Below are 16,776 nucleotides of genomic sequence, written 5' to 3' on the forward strand. Positions count from 1 at the left end.
AAAAAATATTACACTAAAATAGAGTACAATTTTTAAAAAGTGATGTAGAGTAAGAAAAGAGAATCCAGATGTCTGTATTTAAGAAAGAAAGATTCCTTTGACTTCATAGAGTTGTAACACTGAACCTAAAGTTGTGGTTGCAGAAGAGAATTCAAATGTTTTAACAGCTTTAACAAAGTAAATGACAAAAGTTGTAATGTTAAAAGGAATACAAAGGTTAGGGGGATAAAATACCCTTCTCTTACTAAGTGGAGAATCAAGAGATACTGCCAAAAATGAAAGAACAAAAAAATTGATGTTTAAGGATATTATCTTAAATTATTATATGAAATAAAATAGCCCTATATAACAAAAGGTAAAGAAGACAAATAGTTGCATTCAATGAGCTAAATCCTCATCTTTCAGAGCAGGAAATCAATAGGTATCCTAAGTTTAAATATCAAGAAATAGAGCACAGCATATTATCTAGATTAACAGATGGAACTACTAGAAGCACCAAAAACAGAGTTAGAAGAAGCTGTACCTGTGTACTGGGAGTAGGGATAAATGGGGCAGGAGCCTTGCTTTTTTATCATAAATCTTCTGTACTAATCATCAAGAATTAATGTCATAATTACCAAAAAAACCCACAAAAAACCAAAAAAACAGAGAGGTGCACAAATTCTTTAACATTCTTTCCAATAAGAGATAATATACATCCCCTCCCCTGGAATCTATAACTCTTTCAACTCACCTGTAACCAACAGAATGTGGGAGAAATGACACCGCCTGTTCCTAAGGACAATGACTGGCTTTTGGAGCCATGAGCCACCATTTAAGCCCAACTACTCTGAATCCTTGATGCTAGAGGAACCCCAGACCACAGGAAATACAGGTGGGACCACAGTCCCAGTTCAGGTCCTCTCCTACGTCAGTCTGCCCACAGGAAACAACAAACTTTAAAGTGAAGACATCTCCAGGTGAATCAAACCTCTAGCTGCTACTTTATCTCCAGTTGAAGCTTCAGACATCATGAAGCAGAGATATAACCATTCTCACTGTGTTCTGTCAGAATTCCCCACCCGCTGAATTTTTGAGCATAAGAAAATGGTTGCTTTAAGCTCCTAAATTTGGGGGCAGTTTACTACATGGCAATAATAACCAAAACAATTAACAGAAAACTGTAATTGCTTTAACTAAAAAAATGCAAAAAATTCTCCTGGTATTCCACTTTAAATTTTTTTTAAGTTTATTCATTTTGAGAGAGACAGAGACAGCATGAGTGGGGGAGGGGCAGAGAGAGAGGCAGAGAGAGAATCCTAAGCAGGCTTCACACTGCCAGCACAGAGCCTGACATGGAGCTTGAATTCACGAAACCACGAGATCATGACCTGAGCCAAAACCAAGACTCAGACATTTAACCGACTGAGCCACACAGGTGCCTTATGGTATTCTACTTTAGTAACAACTCCTAGCAACATACCTGATAGTCTAGTCTAGTCTAGTCTAGTCTATTATTCTATTTCTCCTTTTCCTTCCTTCCTTTTCTTCTCCCCTTCCTTCCTTGACTCCCTCCCTCCTCTCCCATCTCCTCCTCCCTCTTCTTCTTATCATTATCGTTTTTCTTTACAGCCAGTTATAACTAAATAATGCCAGATTTCTTATATGATCACAATCAACTGATTTAAGCTGAAAATGAAGGTCTTATAGCATCAAATAGGAGTACTGGGGCAAGGTTCACAATGGGACTGGCCACTTGGGCTTTATTACTTCTAAGGGCAGCTATAGTCATTTATACAATGACTTGAGAGCTTATGTCAAACTCTTTAGGAGAATGTATGTGAATCCTTTTTATAAAAATCTCATAACTCAGAGAATCTAAAACCATATCTTAAAATTTCTATCAAAACATCTAAATCAATTCTGCTATAAATGATATAACCACTTAAGATACCACTTAATATTTTCATTTAAAGTTATATTTATAATATAATTATTTTTAATATAAATATTTTTAATATAACTTTTCTTAAAGTTATATTTATAACTTTAAATGAAAATATTAGTGGAAGAACTAGCTTAGAAGGGATATATCTGAGCATCCAATCTACTTGCTAGTCATTAAATTATTCAATGATTTCCTAAGTCAGAATCCAATTTACTACTATAATTATTAAAGACTATTAAGTGCAATACTAATAAATGAATAGAAAAATAACTGCTAAATTTTGATGTTAATTTACATTTTTACTGTCAATAAAATCACTGTAAGAAGAGTAATCTGTAGTCATAGTTTAACTATTCCCTCAGTCAGTCCCTCAACAGATATTAACTGAGTTATGTGCCAGGCACTGTTCTAGATATTAGGAATAAAACAGTAAACAAAACAAACAAAAGTTCCTGCCCATATGAAGTTTATGTTCTAATGGGAAGCATACATTCTACATTAATTCATGCATCAATCTGAGTGCTAGGCACAAAGGACAATATGAAGAATGTTAAAATAAGGTCTCCAAGAAAAAGCAATCAGAAAATAAAGTTCCATTTCATTATTATGTAATTAAAGAATGATACTCTGAGTTTACTTTTTCAGCAAGTACTGGTTGAGGCCTTTCTAAACATACCAGTTTTCATCTACTTTCAGATCACTGGGTTTCAGATTTCGAAGTTGAAGAAACTTCAGATTTACATAAACTATCCCAGGTTCTATCACCATATTGTAGCTTTACCTCACCGTATCTCTCATCTCTACCTTAACTTAGCTCATCTTCTGCCCCACCTTGAAAGCATATGGTCCTTTCAGATCACAAGATACATCTCTAGACCATTCTCTATTTGCCTAATGATAAATCCACCTTTTAATTTATCAAGTAAGATGGGGAAAAAACTACCATCTTTCATAAACAATAATACTACTCTTTACTCATCGCAAAGGTCCTGTTTTCCTAGGATTTAGAATTGGTACCACTGAGTCAACCATGCTCTTATCTGGTTCTCCTTGAGATCAATCCCATCATTCTGAGTCAGCCAACATTTAAGGGATAGAAAGTAATGCCTCTGAAACAGACTTTTTTTCTCTTTGCCTTACTAACTGGTTTATTAGTTGAGAACCCAACTGCCATCAACAACCCCAAGTTCTACTCTAATGAACTAGTAATTAGCTAAATTACCACTGATTAAATCCCATGGGTTTAAAATAATCTGTAATGACTATCAGGATGTCACAACTTTTTATTTGTGTCTTAATGTGTGAAGGTGTGTTATTTCAAAGAAAGGATGCTTTTCTAGTTCTTTAAGGGGGACTTCCATCACTTAAATACACTGCATTCATGATTAGCACTGGGAGTACATTCTAGCCCAAGCTTTCAATCTCTCCTGTTTTCTCCTGGCTCAACAAGAAAACAACCCATTTTTACCCAAGACTACTTAATAACTTCTTCAAGTGATTCTACTGGTTGAAATGTAGATGATATCATCTAAAACTCCCAACTTGAAACTATTCAGATAGCTTCTTGGTTTCCACTAAAAGGTTTAAAAAATGTATTGTTAAGAGCCAAATACCTAAAATTTAAAAGTCGTACCCTCGAAATGCAAAGATATCTTTTGTTTCTCTCGTTCTGTTGCTGTTAATGTTCCCAACTTTATACAAATAAAGCATTTTAGAAAAAAATAAATGTTTTATATTGTTAGAAATACCTAACAAATTATGAAATTACTCAGAAATAAAAGGAAGCAAAAAAAAATTCACTAGAGATTAGTGCTGCTGAAAGAGAACTGCTTCTTTTCTGTGGATGTAAGTTCTTAATGACATAAATGCAGCATACACGGAACAGAATTTCAAATGTCATAAGCCAGGCATGCCAAGAAGAGCCTCAGAAAGTGAACAAGCAAAAGTGCCAATGTGTGGGGCGCCTGAGTGGCACAGTCAGTTAGGTATCCAACTTCAGCTCAGGTCATGATCTTGCGGTTTTTCAGTTCAAGCCCCACATCAGGTTCCGTGCTGACAGCTGGGAGCTTGGAACCTGCTTCGGATTCTGTGCCTCCCTCTTTTTTTGTCCCTCCCCTGCTCATGCTCTCTCTCTCTCAAAAATAAATAAACATTTTTTTAAATGCCAATGTGTGACATAAAAAGGAATAATTCCACTTCAGATTTGAAATTTAAAAACAGAAAGAGAGAGAGAGGGTGCCTGGCCAGCTCAGTCAGAAGAGTGTGAGGGTCTTGATCTCCAGGTCATGAATTCAAGCTCCATGTTGGGTGAAGAGATTATGTAAATATAAAATCTTTAGGGGCACCTGGGTGGATCAGTAGGTTAAGAGTCTGAGCTCTGGTCATGATCTTGAATTCGAGCCCTGCATTGGTCTTTCTGCTGTCAGCACAGAGCTCACTTCAGATCCTCTGTCTCCCCTCTCTCTCCCCTGCTCTCTCTCAAAAATAAACATTTAAAAAAATAAAATAAAACAAAATCTTTAAAAGAGAGAGAGACAACAAGCAAAGAATTCAACCTCTCCTTAATTTGAATAGTGAAATACAAAAGAAATCATCAAGCTCCCTTCAGTTTTGACAATGTGTTCCCAGGAGCATTCTGTCCACGGACCCTCCTGCAGTAATCCATTAATGAAAAGGATACAGCACTGGGTAAACTTGACACCAATTACCAATACCTAGATTAAAGACAGTATTTTACTATAATTAGTGCAAATCCAATACATGTCCTTTCAGAAATACCTAGCTCCATTCATACTTTCACACTGTGAGGTGAAAAAAATAAAAGTACATACTACCAATCTGCAATATAGAAATCTGTGTACATGTCCATGTCCTCCACAAAATCACAAACTTGAGGGCAAGAATTCATTTTGTTAATAACACCTGATATTCGTGTAACATTTGATCTTCGTACACACAACTTCATTTGATCATAGAAACTCTCTAAAGTCAAAAGAGTAGTAATAATTCCTATTTTCTGGTGGGGAAACCACAGTGAAGAGACATTAAGGAATTCACACTAGGTCACTCAGCAACAGGTGGAAGAAGTCAAAAGGAAAGTACTCGGACTACTATTCCACTGACTAGGAACATTTTAAAGCTTATTATGATGGAAAATTTCAAACATATACAAATGAAGAGAGAAGAGTACAATGAACTACCACAGTTTTAACAAGGATAAAGTTATTTTATCTTTATCTGCACCCCATTTTGAAACAAATTCCAGATCTAATACCACTTTTTTGATAAATATTTCAAGATTTAAGTCAATCATATTTAATAAAATGTTGAATATAACAGACAACCAACAAATACCTGGTTCAATTCTATAGATCTTACATATGCTTTCAGACATTATTATCCAATTCTCACTAAAAAAAAAAAATCAATTCTGAATTTCTAAGTAGTACATATTGTACACACTTATTCGTTCATTCACAAATATTTATTCTGGACTACAAGATGCCAGCTGCCATGCTAAGTGCTTAGTATACAGCAAAAGGAACAAGCAAACACAGTCCCTTCTTTCCATGATCTTGCATTCAACTATTCTGGATACATACTCATGCACACATGCGTGTGTGTGTACATGTGTGTGCACGCATGCGTGCACACACACAGACACACACACACACCCCAACCATGTAGGTCTTGAGGAATTGGAATTAGTTTGGCTGGAAGAGTACTTAACTAAACCTACCAGTTTGTCAAGGTGGAATCCAAATTCTCTATACACAAATTATGAAATGGAGTGGAAGACAAAGTTTTCATGAACTCAGGATCCTGATATTCTTCTAGAAAATATTAGGAAAGTTTTCCTTAATTTTCCTCCTCCTAAGAGTTTTTCCAGTAAAAAAAGCCAACAATATTAAAATTTAGTGGGGGAAAAACAAAATAATTCAAGCAACTGAATGGATTCAGAATACCTTCCATTGTTATATTTAAAAATGTTCAAATCATTTTCAGCTTTTACTGAATGTATACACACTTCCTAATGTTGATGTTTTCTGTACAATCTATAAGTCCACGACTATACAGTTAACTATGGAAATTACTTAAATTTTGAAACTCACTTCAATAGTGGAGAAACGGGAACCCTCTTGCACTGTTGGTGGGAATGCAAACTGGTGCAGCCGCTATGGAAAACAGTGTGGAGGTTCCTCAAAAAATTAAAAATAGAACTACCCTATGACCCAGCAATAGCGCTGCTAGGAATTTACCCAAGGGATACAGGAGTGCTGATGCATAGGGGCACTTGTACCCCAATGTTTATAGCAGCACTTTCAACAATAGCCAAATTATGGAAAGAGCCTAAATGTCCATCAACTAATGAATGGATAAAGAAGTTGTGGTTTATATATACAATGGAATACTACTTGGCAATGAGAAAGAATGAAATGCCTTTTGTAGCAACATGGATGGAACTGGAGAGTGTTATGCTAAGTGAAATAAGTCATACAGAAAAAGACTATATGTTTTCACTCTTACCTGGATCTTGAGAAACTTAACAGAAGACCATGGGGGAGGGGAAGGGGGAAAAATGTTACAAAGAGGGAAGGAGGCAAACCTTAAGAGACTCTTAAAACTGAGAATAAACTGAGGGTTGATGAGGGGTGGAAGGGAGGGGAAAGTGGGTGATGGGCATTGAGGAGGGCACCTGTTGGGATGAGCACTGAGTGTTGTATGGAAACCAATTTGACAATAAATTTCGTATTAAAAAAAAAAGAAACTCACTTCAATATAAACTATATAGATTGGAGTAAAACAAAAATGAAATGTTCTCTTTTCAGCATTTTTTATTATTCCCAGGAAACCAAGTTAAGTATAATTCTATATACAGATCCTTCTCCCTCTTTATTTGACACTCTTTAGTATTAATATTCATTTGATGGAAATAATCCAAATGGTTCCCTCCTTAATAATTGAACCTTTTTTCTATTATTTCATGCATGTGTTCATTTATTCACTTTATTTCTACTGGATGTAGAATGTAAGTGAACATGACCACGAGACACTTTCTGGGTCTTAGAGGACCATAAGAGGGTGAGTGGAGCAGAAAATTAAGATTATATTTTATATAACAGATGTAATAATTTAAAAGGGCAGACATATACTAAATGTCATAAAGGAAGTTCAAAGATGTCGAGGTTCAAAGGAAACAAATTTTATCCAAATGTAGGTATTAAGGAGTACACCACACACAAAAAGGGTGGCATCAGAACTTGGCTCTGAAGGATGGGTAGCATTTCAACAGGTGGAAACAGTAGTACAGGGAAGAGCACTGAGTGCACATTCCAAAATCAGCCCTAATTAAAGCTGCAGAGGTGGATGGCAAGGGGCATATACAGAGTAGTCAGTCTGCCTGGAGGATACATGTAGCAAATGCACAGGAAGAACACAAGAAAATCCTACCAAAGACCAAACTAGTACTGAAGACAAAACATGGGTTTTGTATAATTTAAAAATGGATAGAAGTATTTGAAGGTTCTTACTAAACAGTCTTGGCGTGCAGATGCATCGCAGTTAATACCCAATCATCTCCCAGTGTTTAGCCAGAAATACTTGCTAATGCTGTATCCAGCTCTAAAGGATGAGAAATTCTCATCTGGGGGTTTATAATTTAATTTATTCTACTTCATTCATTCAGGAAATACATACCGGGTAACTCATGGTTACAGACATTGTTTTTTATAGATATAAAAGACATAATCCTGTACTCAAGTCAGATAAAATGCAAAATCATTAAACTGAAAACACTTTTTACAACCCAAGGAAGTGTTTTCTTTTTAAAATTTTTATTGTTTGTAGAGAGAGAGAAGGAGAGCCACAAGTGTGGGGAGAGGGGCAGAGGCATGGGATCATGACCTGAGCTGAAATCAGGAGTAGGATGCTCAACTGACTAAGCCACCCTGGCGCCCCCAATGGGAGTTTTCTGACATGCAATGACCATGAGTCCTGCAAACATTGGATATAAACCTGCGTCTGAACCTTGGTCATCCTCAATTTGGATCTAAAATGCATATAACTGTGGAATAAAACGGTTGACTAAAAACAAGACAATTGTTTTACATATTTACAAAACAATTCCTACACAAATCAAAGGGGTTTGGACTAGGTTATATCTAAGATTCCTTCCAATTCAAAAATCCATATACTGTAATTCTAATTCTACTGCATTAAAATCCTTTAGGAAAGCCAGATGATAAGAATTAAAAATTAAAATCATTGCCTAAATGACAAAGCCAACAACAGTAGCCCAAATTTAGGTAAACTACTAAATGTTTAATAATTATCCTATCCCAAATGGACCTCCAGGCTACTACTAGGTACTCACACAGATTCTTGCCCCATATCTTTTTTTTTAAATTTTTTTAATGTTTATTTAATGTTTATTTATTTTTATTTTATTATATTTCAGAGACAGAGCATGAGCTGCGGAGGGGACAAAGGGGGGTGGGGGGGTGTCACAGATTCTGAAGCAGGCTCCAGGCCCCGAACTGTCTGCACAGAGCCCAACGCGGGGCTCGAACTCATGAACCATGAGATCATGACCTGAGCCAAAGTCGGCCACCTAACCGACTGAGCCACCCAGGTGCCCCCTTGCCACATGTCTTAAGGTACTTTTACTTCATTTCTCAACAGAGAGCTACGTGTGCAGATAGTAAAATAAAAGCAAGTATGGCAGCAAACTGGCGATATTTAAAACAACTGGCCAGTGTCTCTTATAAAACTCCTCCCTCTGACTGCTGACCTACCTGCAGACTTAGCATCTATAGATCATCACAGATGGTGATGACCTTTATGTAGGCACGCTTGCTACCAACCACCAGTGTCCATTTTCAATGCTGCTTCTTGGCCACTGGACAAAGCCCAACACCATGCACACTACCTTGTCCTATTACCAAACCTCCTGCACCCAGATTTCATTTCTGTCATGTTCTATTACGCCAAGAAACTCACACATTTCCTTCCTAGGAAGACAAGCTCACTGAACCTCATGACAAATAAAGCAATAGTACGATCAGTTCTTCAAGAAGCATTAGTACCATATTTGCTCATAGGTCTCCAGGTTGTTATGCTGCCTAATTTTCAAGTATTATGGTGTTTATTTCATTAAATGGGTAGTAGATGCCAGAGCCACATTATGTGATAGTTCATTCATCAGACAAGCATTTAGATTTTTTCCATCGTTTTCCTTAAAATGAATTCACTATTATTACTTATTTAAGTACATTATTAACCTACGTTATTTTTTAACTATAGCTGTTTATACGATCATAGTTATTACCCAAATTCCTTAATGGCAGAATTTAATAGATAATCACTTTTTACACACAAACTTCAGTAGGGCACACCGTAGAATTCAGGAGTTTCCTGAATTGATATGTCATTTATTCCTGGCAAATCATTACCTTTATCTACATATAGTTCTTTTTTTCCAAACTAGAAATGTACTCACTTGCTTAACTTCTTCCATCAAACAAACAAAGAATTTTTTAAAAATTGCTACTCAGATTTTAGAACAAGTCAACCACTTAAAAATGGCACAATAAAAAAAAAAAAAATGGCACAATAGACAAATTGCTTAACCTCTGAGCCTTAGTTTCTTGATCTATACCATAAAAGGGCTGAAAGACTTCCAAAGTCTTTCCAACTCTAATACCCATGAGTTTACAATGACATAGCATAAGAATTAGATGTTTCAATATGAAAAAACATTCTTAGGGAATCATTTATAGTGAGGCATTAAAAAAAAAAAAGATAATTTACTTTTAACAAGGAACCTGTTTTCATAGATATTCACTTGTCCATGTCTTAAACATAGGGAAATACACCAAGAGATATTCAAGTTTATACAAGTTTCCCTCCTGTAATCCATTTCCTCCTTAATAGGGAAATTCTAATAATTCCAGGGTGGTAACAGTTGTGTAAAAAAGAATATAAGCACAAGGCCAACAATTCAGCATTACCAAATTCTTCTGCAGCAACAAGGCATGGGCAGAACATAACTGGGAAAATGCTTATTTATTAAATAACCTTGATAAATTGGAAACTTTTCAAGAACTCTTAGAGAAGGAAGGACCAAACTTACTTCTAACATACTGAAACTTAAAAAGAAAAGTAAACTCCTGTGTTTCCTGCTTTCACTAAAACAAGCCCGAAGAAACATATTCTTTATCTGCAAGATAACACTTCTATTCAGAAGGGTTCCCATGAACTAATCCACCTGAAGGGTCAGCTTTTTGCTGCATCAACATGCCAGGTTTCTTCTACCCTATTAATGATTAGGTTTTCCTAGAGAAAATAATATTTTTATTTTCTTTTTATGTTATACATTACTAAGATCTTTAAAAAGAGAAAATTGGGTGCACCTGGGTGGCTCAGTCAGTTAAGTGTCCAACTCTTGATTTCAGCTCAGGTCATGATCTCATGGTTTGGGAGATCGAGCCTTGCATCGGGCTGCATGCTGATAGTGCAGAGCCCGCTTGGGATTCTCTCTCTCCTTTCTCTCTGTCCCTCTCCCTGCTCGCATGCTCTCTATCAAGGTAAATAAATAAGCTTAAAATAAAAAAATATTAAAAATAAATAAATTTTCAAAATTTCTTAACATTTATTTATTTTTGAGAGACAGAGGCAGAGCATGAGCAGAGGAGCGGGAGAGAGAGAGAGAAAGAGAGAGAGAGATACAGAATCTGAAGCAGGCTCCAGGCTCTGAGCTGTTTGTTAGCACAAAGCCCGACAAGGGGCTCGAACTCACGAACTGCAAGACCATGACCTGAGCTGAAGTCAGATGCTCAACCGACTGAGCCACCCAGGCGCCCCTAAATAAATTTTTTTAAATAAAAAGAAAATTGGAAAATTCACCTTGAGTTTCTGAACCAGTACCTGAATTTGAATTACACTTACACTAACACATTTAATACCTGGGGACAAGGCTGGTAGCGCTTACCAGTATCTTTGTAATGACACACCACCATCAAGTATCAGGGTTTGATGATCATCTTATTCCTTCAAACACCAGGCCGGGAATTACTTGAGAGAAGTGATTTACCCAAGCATCTTTCCCAGCACCTAACCCCCATGGTTTTTAAATAGTAGGTCCTTCCTAATCCTTGTTAAATACATGGAGCCCAAATGTTCCTATCTGTTAGTTACACATCAATATCTTCTTGTAGCAATCTATTTGTACATCTGTCCCTAAGGTGAAAGTTAATCTTTGAAAAGCATTTGATTCAGGAGTGCCTGGGTGACACAGTTGGTTAAGCGTCTGACTTTAGCTCAGGTCATGATCTCATGGTTCATGAGTTCGAGCCCCACGTCAGGCTCTGTGCTGACAGCTCAGAGCCCGGAGCCTGCTTCAGATTCTGTGTCTCCCTCTTTCTCTCTGCCCCTCCCCTGCTCACACTCTGTCTGTCTCTCTCTCAGAAATAACTAAACATTAAAAAAATTTATAAAAAGCATTTGATTCTGATTCGTGTTTTGGCTGTCTTATTCAATCAGCAAATTCTTGATAACTAAATCATAACAAATATTAGTTGTTTCATAAAACTAGTTAGTCTAAACATAGCACAACAAGCCAACGGAAATAAAGAGAAGTGAATTTTTGAAGAGAAAAAAGAACTACTAGCAGTGTCTGGTACATGATAGGCCATCAATAAATATTTGGTGAATCAACAGACTGCTGCTTAAACATATATATACATTTTAACCTATATATATTTAGGTCAGAAGGTAAAACGATTCCTTTGTGGAGTATAGAAGCTCCAACATAGGCTCACACAGAAGTCTGATTTTGGCAAATGCTCTAGGATTTAGGATTACCAACTGTAAAATAAGAGTAAATTAACATGCTAGACAGTGATTGGCTGATCAAGCCTGGGCCTGGGATACATCCAGCACAGGTAAACAAGAATTTCAAGTCATTATCCCTGTGCATACAGGCAGTATCAGTGCCAACAATAACAAGTCAGCCTTTCTGGCAAATCCATCAAAATTAATTCTTAAATGTTTGAAAAAACTAATATATTTATGATGCCCCTTCAAGCTTAGAGGCTTAACTACCTGTGGGAAGGGCCTATAATTCTGATCAATTACTTATGACTTGAAGGCACTTACAGAGATATCTGTCCTTTTAAGAAACCTTTTAAGAACCAGCCCTAGCATTGTAAAGCTGACACTGTGGGGCACCAATAAGTCACAGGTTTGGGGGTCCAACTTTGACAACTCTCCCTTGGAAGGAAAAGAATTGTTGTTACCTGTCCTTGATTTCCCAACCCTGCCTGAACAAATATTAGCAATCTTCAAAATCTGGAATTCCTAGTCTACTTAAGGAAGTCATGGGGACCAAAGATTGCCCCAAGGCAGAGGCAAAGAGAAGAAACAGGAAGGAAACAAAATGGAATGGAGATATGTAGCTCATGAAGATGACATCATCAATAATTTTTTTTCAAGTGCCACTGAATTTCATGGCATAGGACTGATGGGTCTTTTCTGACAAACCAAAGGCTCATTCTATCCAAGTAGTTTCTTGGTTCCAGAGCCTCTAATGTCTGGGTTTGAGTATGATTTGCTTTATAGAAAAGGTCAGGTGAACTGATATTTTACTGGGAACCTGTTTGGAGGCAACAGGCCCACTAATCAGCATGAAAACAAATAACACTTGGACACCTGAAGCATTTTTAAATTTAAACTGCTCTCATATACACCATCTCAGCTCCTACTCACAACTCTTAAGAGGTAGGCATCATCATCACCACTTAACCTGTAAAAATAATTTTAGAAAACCTTTAGATATCTTCACCTTCAATTTGAGTATAGCCTCCTGAAATTTCTCAGTACGGAATTCAAGTCACGGGTCAGTTAGAAATCTCTGAAGACATACCAATTTCAAGAGTATAAATCAAGAGAATAAGATAGATTAGCCAAAATCTACCAACACTATATCAAAAACAACCATCCTGCTGTTAAAGGTAGTGCTTTGTAAAAAACAGTGTTACACAGGAGTGCCTCTATAATGCCTCTATGCTGGAAGGACAGTATTTTATTTATCTACATGTAAAAAACTGGACACTCCCCATAGGCAACAGACAAAATAAAACAAGAACTTTGATCCTAAAATTCTGGGAAGAACCTAAGTGATTCTTCCAGGAATATACCTAAATTACAGGGGACAAAATGTACTCACCCCTTTCCCCTCCAACATCACAAAGATTCACCAGAAGAGTTTTTGTCGGTTTGCAACAAAGAAAACATGCACAAAAGGTCACCTGTTGCTGTTATGTATAATCCCAACTTCCTAAAACACTCATTCTCCTGGTCTCATTTTCCTTTGCCCCTCTCCTCAACTGGCTAAAGCAGAGGTATAATGGGGGTCCTATTTTCATAGCCATTTATTACCTTTTTTACGTATTTATGATTCTTTGCAGCCTTCTAGGCTTAGTCTGTGTTGGGAACAAAGCACCACACAAATCAAACAGCCTAGGATAAGGGGACACAAGTTAAAACCTCCCAGGAAGATTTTGTAGACACTTGGGCTCCCTGAGTCTCTAGAGGGCTTGGTATTTCAAAGGTCAGTCTTGGGTCTCTTGACTTTGATGACTAATGTTAAATTGCTGGACTTTTTACAAAAATATTTAGCTGTGTTTGTTTACATAATTTCATCCACAGCGCACATAGTAGGCATGTATTTGTTGAACAGAATCCCCTCATAGATGAGAAGACAGGAAGAATACCCAAGACCTCCTTTTTCCAACACACTATGGTTGAGAGTGGACAGGTAAAATCACACCCGAATTTGTACAAGTTTCTGTGCATTCCTTTTTTACTTAAAACTACACATATCTGGGGCGCCTGGGTGGCGCAGTCGGTTAAGCGTCCGACTTCAGCCAGGTCACGATCTCGCGGTCCGTGAGTTCGAGCCCCGCGTCAGGCTCTGGGCTGATGGCTCGGAGCCTGGAGCCTGTTTCTGATTCTGTGTCTCCCTCTCTCTCTGCCCCTCCCCCGTTCATGCTCTGTCTCTCTCTGTCCCAAAAATAAATAAAAAACGTTGAAAAAAAAATTAAAAAAAAACAAAAACTACACATATCTGCTTAGAAAAGAAAAGGATGACACACCACACAATGTCAACCACACAATGGGGAAATTCCAGGATCACTAAGAAAACACCATTATCGTAGTCACACACACTTGAATTACTGGTTACCACACAGGAGAGGCTTTAAGAAATGCTGTCTCTCCATCCACTTGCCACAACCCCTCCAGAAAAAGCAAAAGCAGAACACTTGGAATCTAAAGATTCCACATCTTGGACTCAACATCACTACTTTTGAGAAGTAGTCTAAAGACTATGCTGACCCAGAGACATAAAGTAATACACTCTAATAGGCAACATTTTTGGAAGAAGTTTCTTAGGCCACCCTGTTTGATGCTTATTTTTCATTATATAACTTTAAAGAAAAACTGGATGTGATTGGCAAAAATATTTTTATGCTTCTACATTTTTAAACCTTATTTAAACGAAGCTCTACCAAGAAAATTTTCATCCCAATTTTCACCGCATCCTGCTACTTCTCTTATTCTCAGCCTCTCAAAAATTCCCCAATGGCTAGGGAAACTATGCGGGGGCTGGCAGGGCACGTCTCAGCTTGGCTCGTTCTGTCCCTAAAAGGCACCCAACTTCCTGGACCCTCTTTCAGGGCCAGCAGGGAGAATACGCAGAACTTGCACAGCGGCAGGGAAGCCTGCGCAGGTCACATTTCCTGACTTGTCTTTCTGCTCGCTGTCTGGCAAGGTCACCCTCTCTGGCTTGCGGCTCTGTCCACATAACTTACTCTCACTCTGTAAGGGCAACGGGTCGCGCCATGCCTCCCCTGCCGCCCTCCGGCCTGGCAGCGTCCCGGCCCCGAGGATCCCTGGCCCTCCCCCGGCGCGCGCGGCCTCCGACGGCGAGGGCGCCGCTCCCCCGCTCACCTGACCACGTTGGGGTGCTCGAAGGTCTCCAGGTGCCTCAGCACCGCCACCTCGCGGATGGTGGAGAGCGGCATGCCCTCCTCGCCTGTCTGCACCCGCACACGCTTCAGCGCCACGAACCGGCCTCCGTTCTTCAGGTCCCGGGCCTTGAACACCTTTCCATAGGCGCCCTCCCCGATCTCCGCCACGCACTCGTACTGCTGGTCCGCGCGGCTCAGGCCGTCCTTCTCCATGCCGTCTGGACGCCGCCCGGCGCGGCGCCGCTGGGACGGGCGGGGGGCGCGCTCGGCTCGCTCTCGGCCGCCGCTCGCCTCCTCCCGGACTTCCCGGCCCGCTCCCTCACGCCCCGGAGCTCGGTCTCGCTCTCCCTCGCCCCCGCCGACTACCGCTCTCCCGCGCTCCGGCTCTCGCGGCTGCTGGGGCTGGATGGAGCGACCTCCCCGCGGGCGGGCGCAACCCCGGTGCCGCCGCGAAACTCCGCCTGCCGAGTCGCCAAGGAGCGAGCCGATCCCTCCTCTTCCCTCCCCGAAGCGCAGTCCTCTGCACAGACACCGAGGCGATTACATAGCCTATGCCCCAGCGCGTCTCAGTCCACAATCATTCCACCTAAAAGAAGAGACGGGAGGACAAGAAAAAGTGCAATCAGACATCCCAAGCGCCTTCCTCCGGGTCCCCGCAGACTCCCCTCCTCCTCCTTCATAAAAGCCCCCGTCGCTACCCTCTGTGCGCTCCTGCCCTCTCCCAGGCTGCTTAATCCTTCCTGGTTCCTCCGAGAAAAGCGAAGTTACTTTTCTTTCCCTGCAGAGCTGGAGCCGTCTTCGCGCGGAGAGGTTGCAGGGGCCCCTCGGGGATGAGCGAGCGGCGCGGGACGCAGTGGACGGGAGGGGGCGTGCCGATCAGCCCAGAGTGTGCCGGGAGCGCGGGGGAGGGGAGGTGCTGGGCACGTCAATGTCACGGCTTAATATTTATCCCTACATCATTGTGTTGTACTGCTACCCACCCCACCTCCTCGGGCCTGGACGTGCAGGGAGTGGGGCTCCCAGGGTGCCGTGGGTCTTTCAGGGGTCGTACCCAGGCTGCTGTGCAGAGACTGTGGGTCCATCGGTGTGGGGCTGCAGAATGTGGGTGGGGGCTCCCAGGACCCTGTAACCCGATGCTGGGAGTGTGCGAGAAGGGGTGGTCAGACATCTGCTCGGAAATTGCTTCCTTTCTTTCTACTTTCAGTTTTTCTACGAGGAGACATTTAAAAACGACTTGCACACACAAATGGTCTTTTTGGGGTAAAGGAGTCTGGATTGGAAACGGAATTCTTTCTCCGACTCGGAGGACCTCCCTGGTGGAAACCCATGGGGGTCGGGGAGGGCTGAGGCTCCCGCTACTCGAGAGTGGAGGAACGCTGGGGCCCTGGAGGGGGAGTCGCCCACGGGACCATAAGGGTGGGAGAAAAGGGTATTCGCCGCTCTTTCGCTTGTCATCTCCTTGAATAACTTCGGGAAGAAGGTAACATAACCGTGACTCGCCCTGAAATTTTCAACTAATTTCAACCTCAACAAAACTTAACCTCGTCTTAAAAAGGCTGGAAGTAGGGGGGTGTAAATGCCAAGCCTTGGGGGTGAGAGAGAAGGGGCTGCGTCCTCCGGGCCAGGACTCCAGAACCTTTTCCCACTCCCTGGATCGTCTCTGAAGTAAGTAGCAGAGGAGGCTGCTCCATTCCTCTTTCGGCTTAAGGCCTGGTCTTATCAGAGGCCAAACGCACCACCTCCCCCAGCCCTCCGCACAACAAAGTGCGGGGAGGGGGCTAGGGGAGGGGCACACTTTCCTTCCCCATTGAGTTGCAATCC

The 16,776-nt window shown here is 40.5% G+C and overlaps 1 protein-coding gene across 1 annotated transcript in view; it reads right to left on the reverse strand.

The window, feature by feature from the left end:
* Positions 1-15,179, reverse strand: part of CDK6 (cyclin dependent kinase 6) — a 246,911-nt gene extending 231,732 nt beyond the window's left edge. The window contains exon 1 of the mRNA XM_042966501.1: positions 14,936-15,179. Coding sequence (XP_042822435.1) covers positions 14,936-15,168 — 233 coding nt within the window. The 5' untranslated portion in view covers positions 15,169-15,179. The remainder of the gene's footprint in view (positions 1-14,935) is intronic.
* Positions 15,180-16,776: the final 1,597 nt, after the last annotated feature.

Source organism: Panthera tigris, chromosome A2 (assembly GCF_018350195.1).
Source record: "Panthera tigris isolate Pti1 chromosome A2, P.tigris_Pti1_mat1.1, whole genome shotgun sequence".
Taxonomy (NCBI): domain Eukaryota; kingdom Metazoa; phylum Chordata; class Mammalia; order Carnivora; family Felidae; genus Panthera; species Panthera tigris.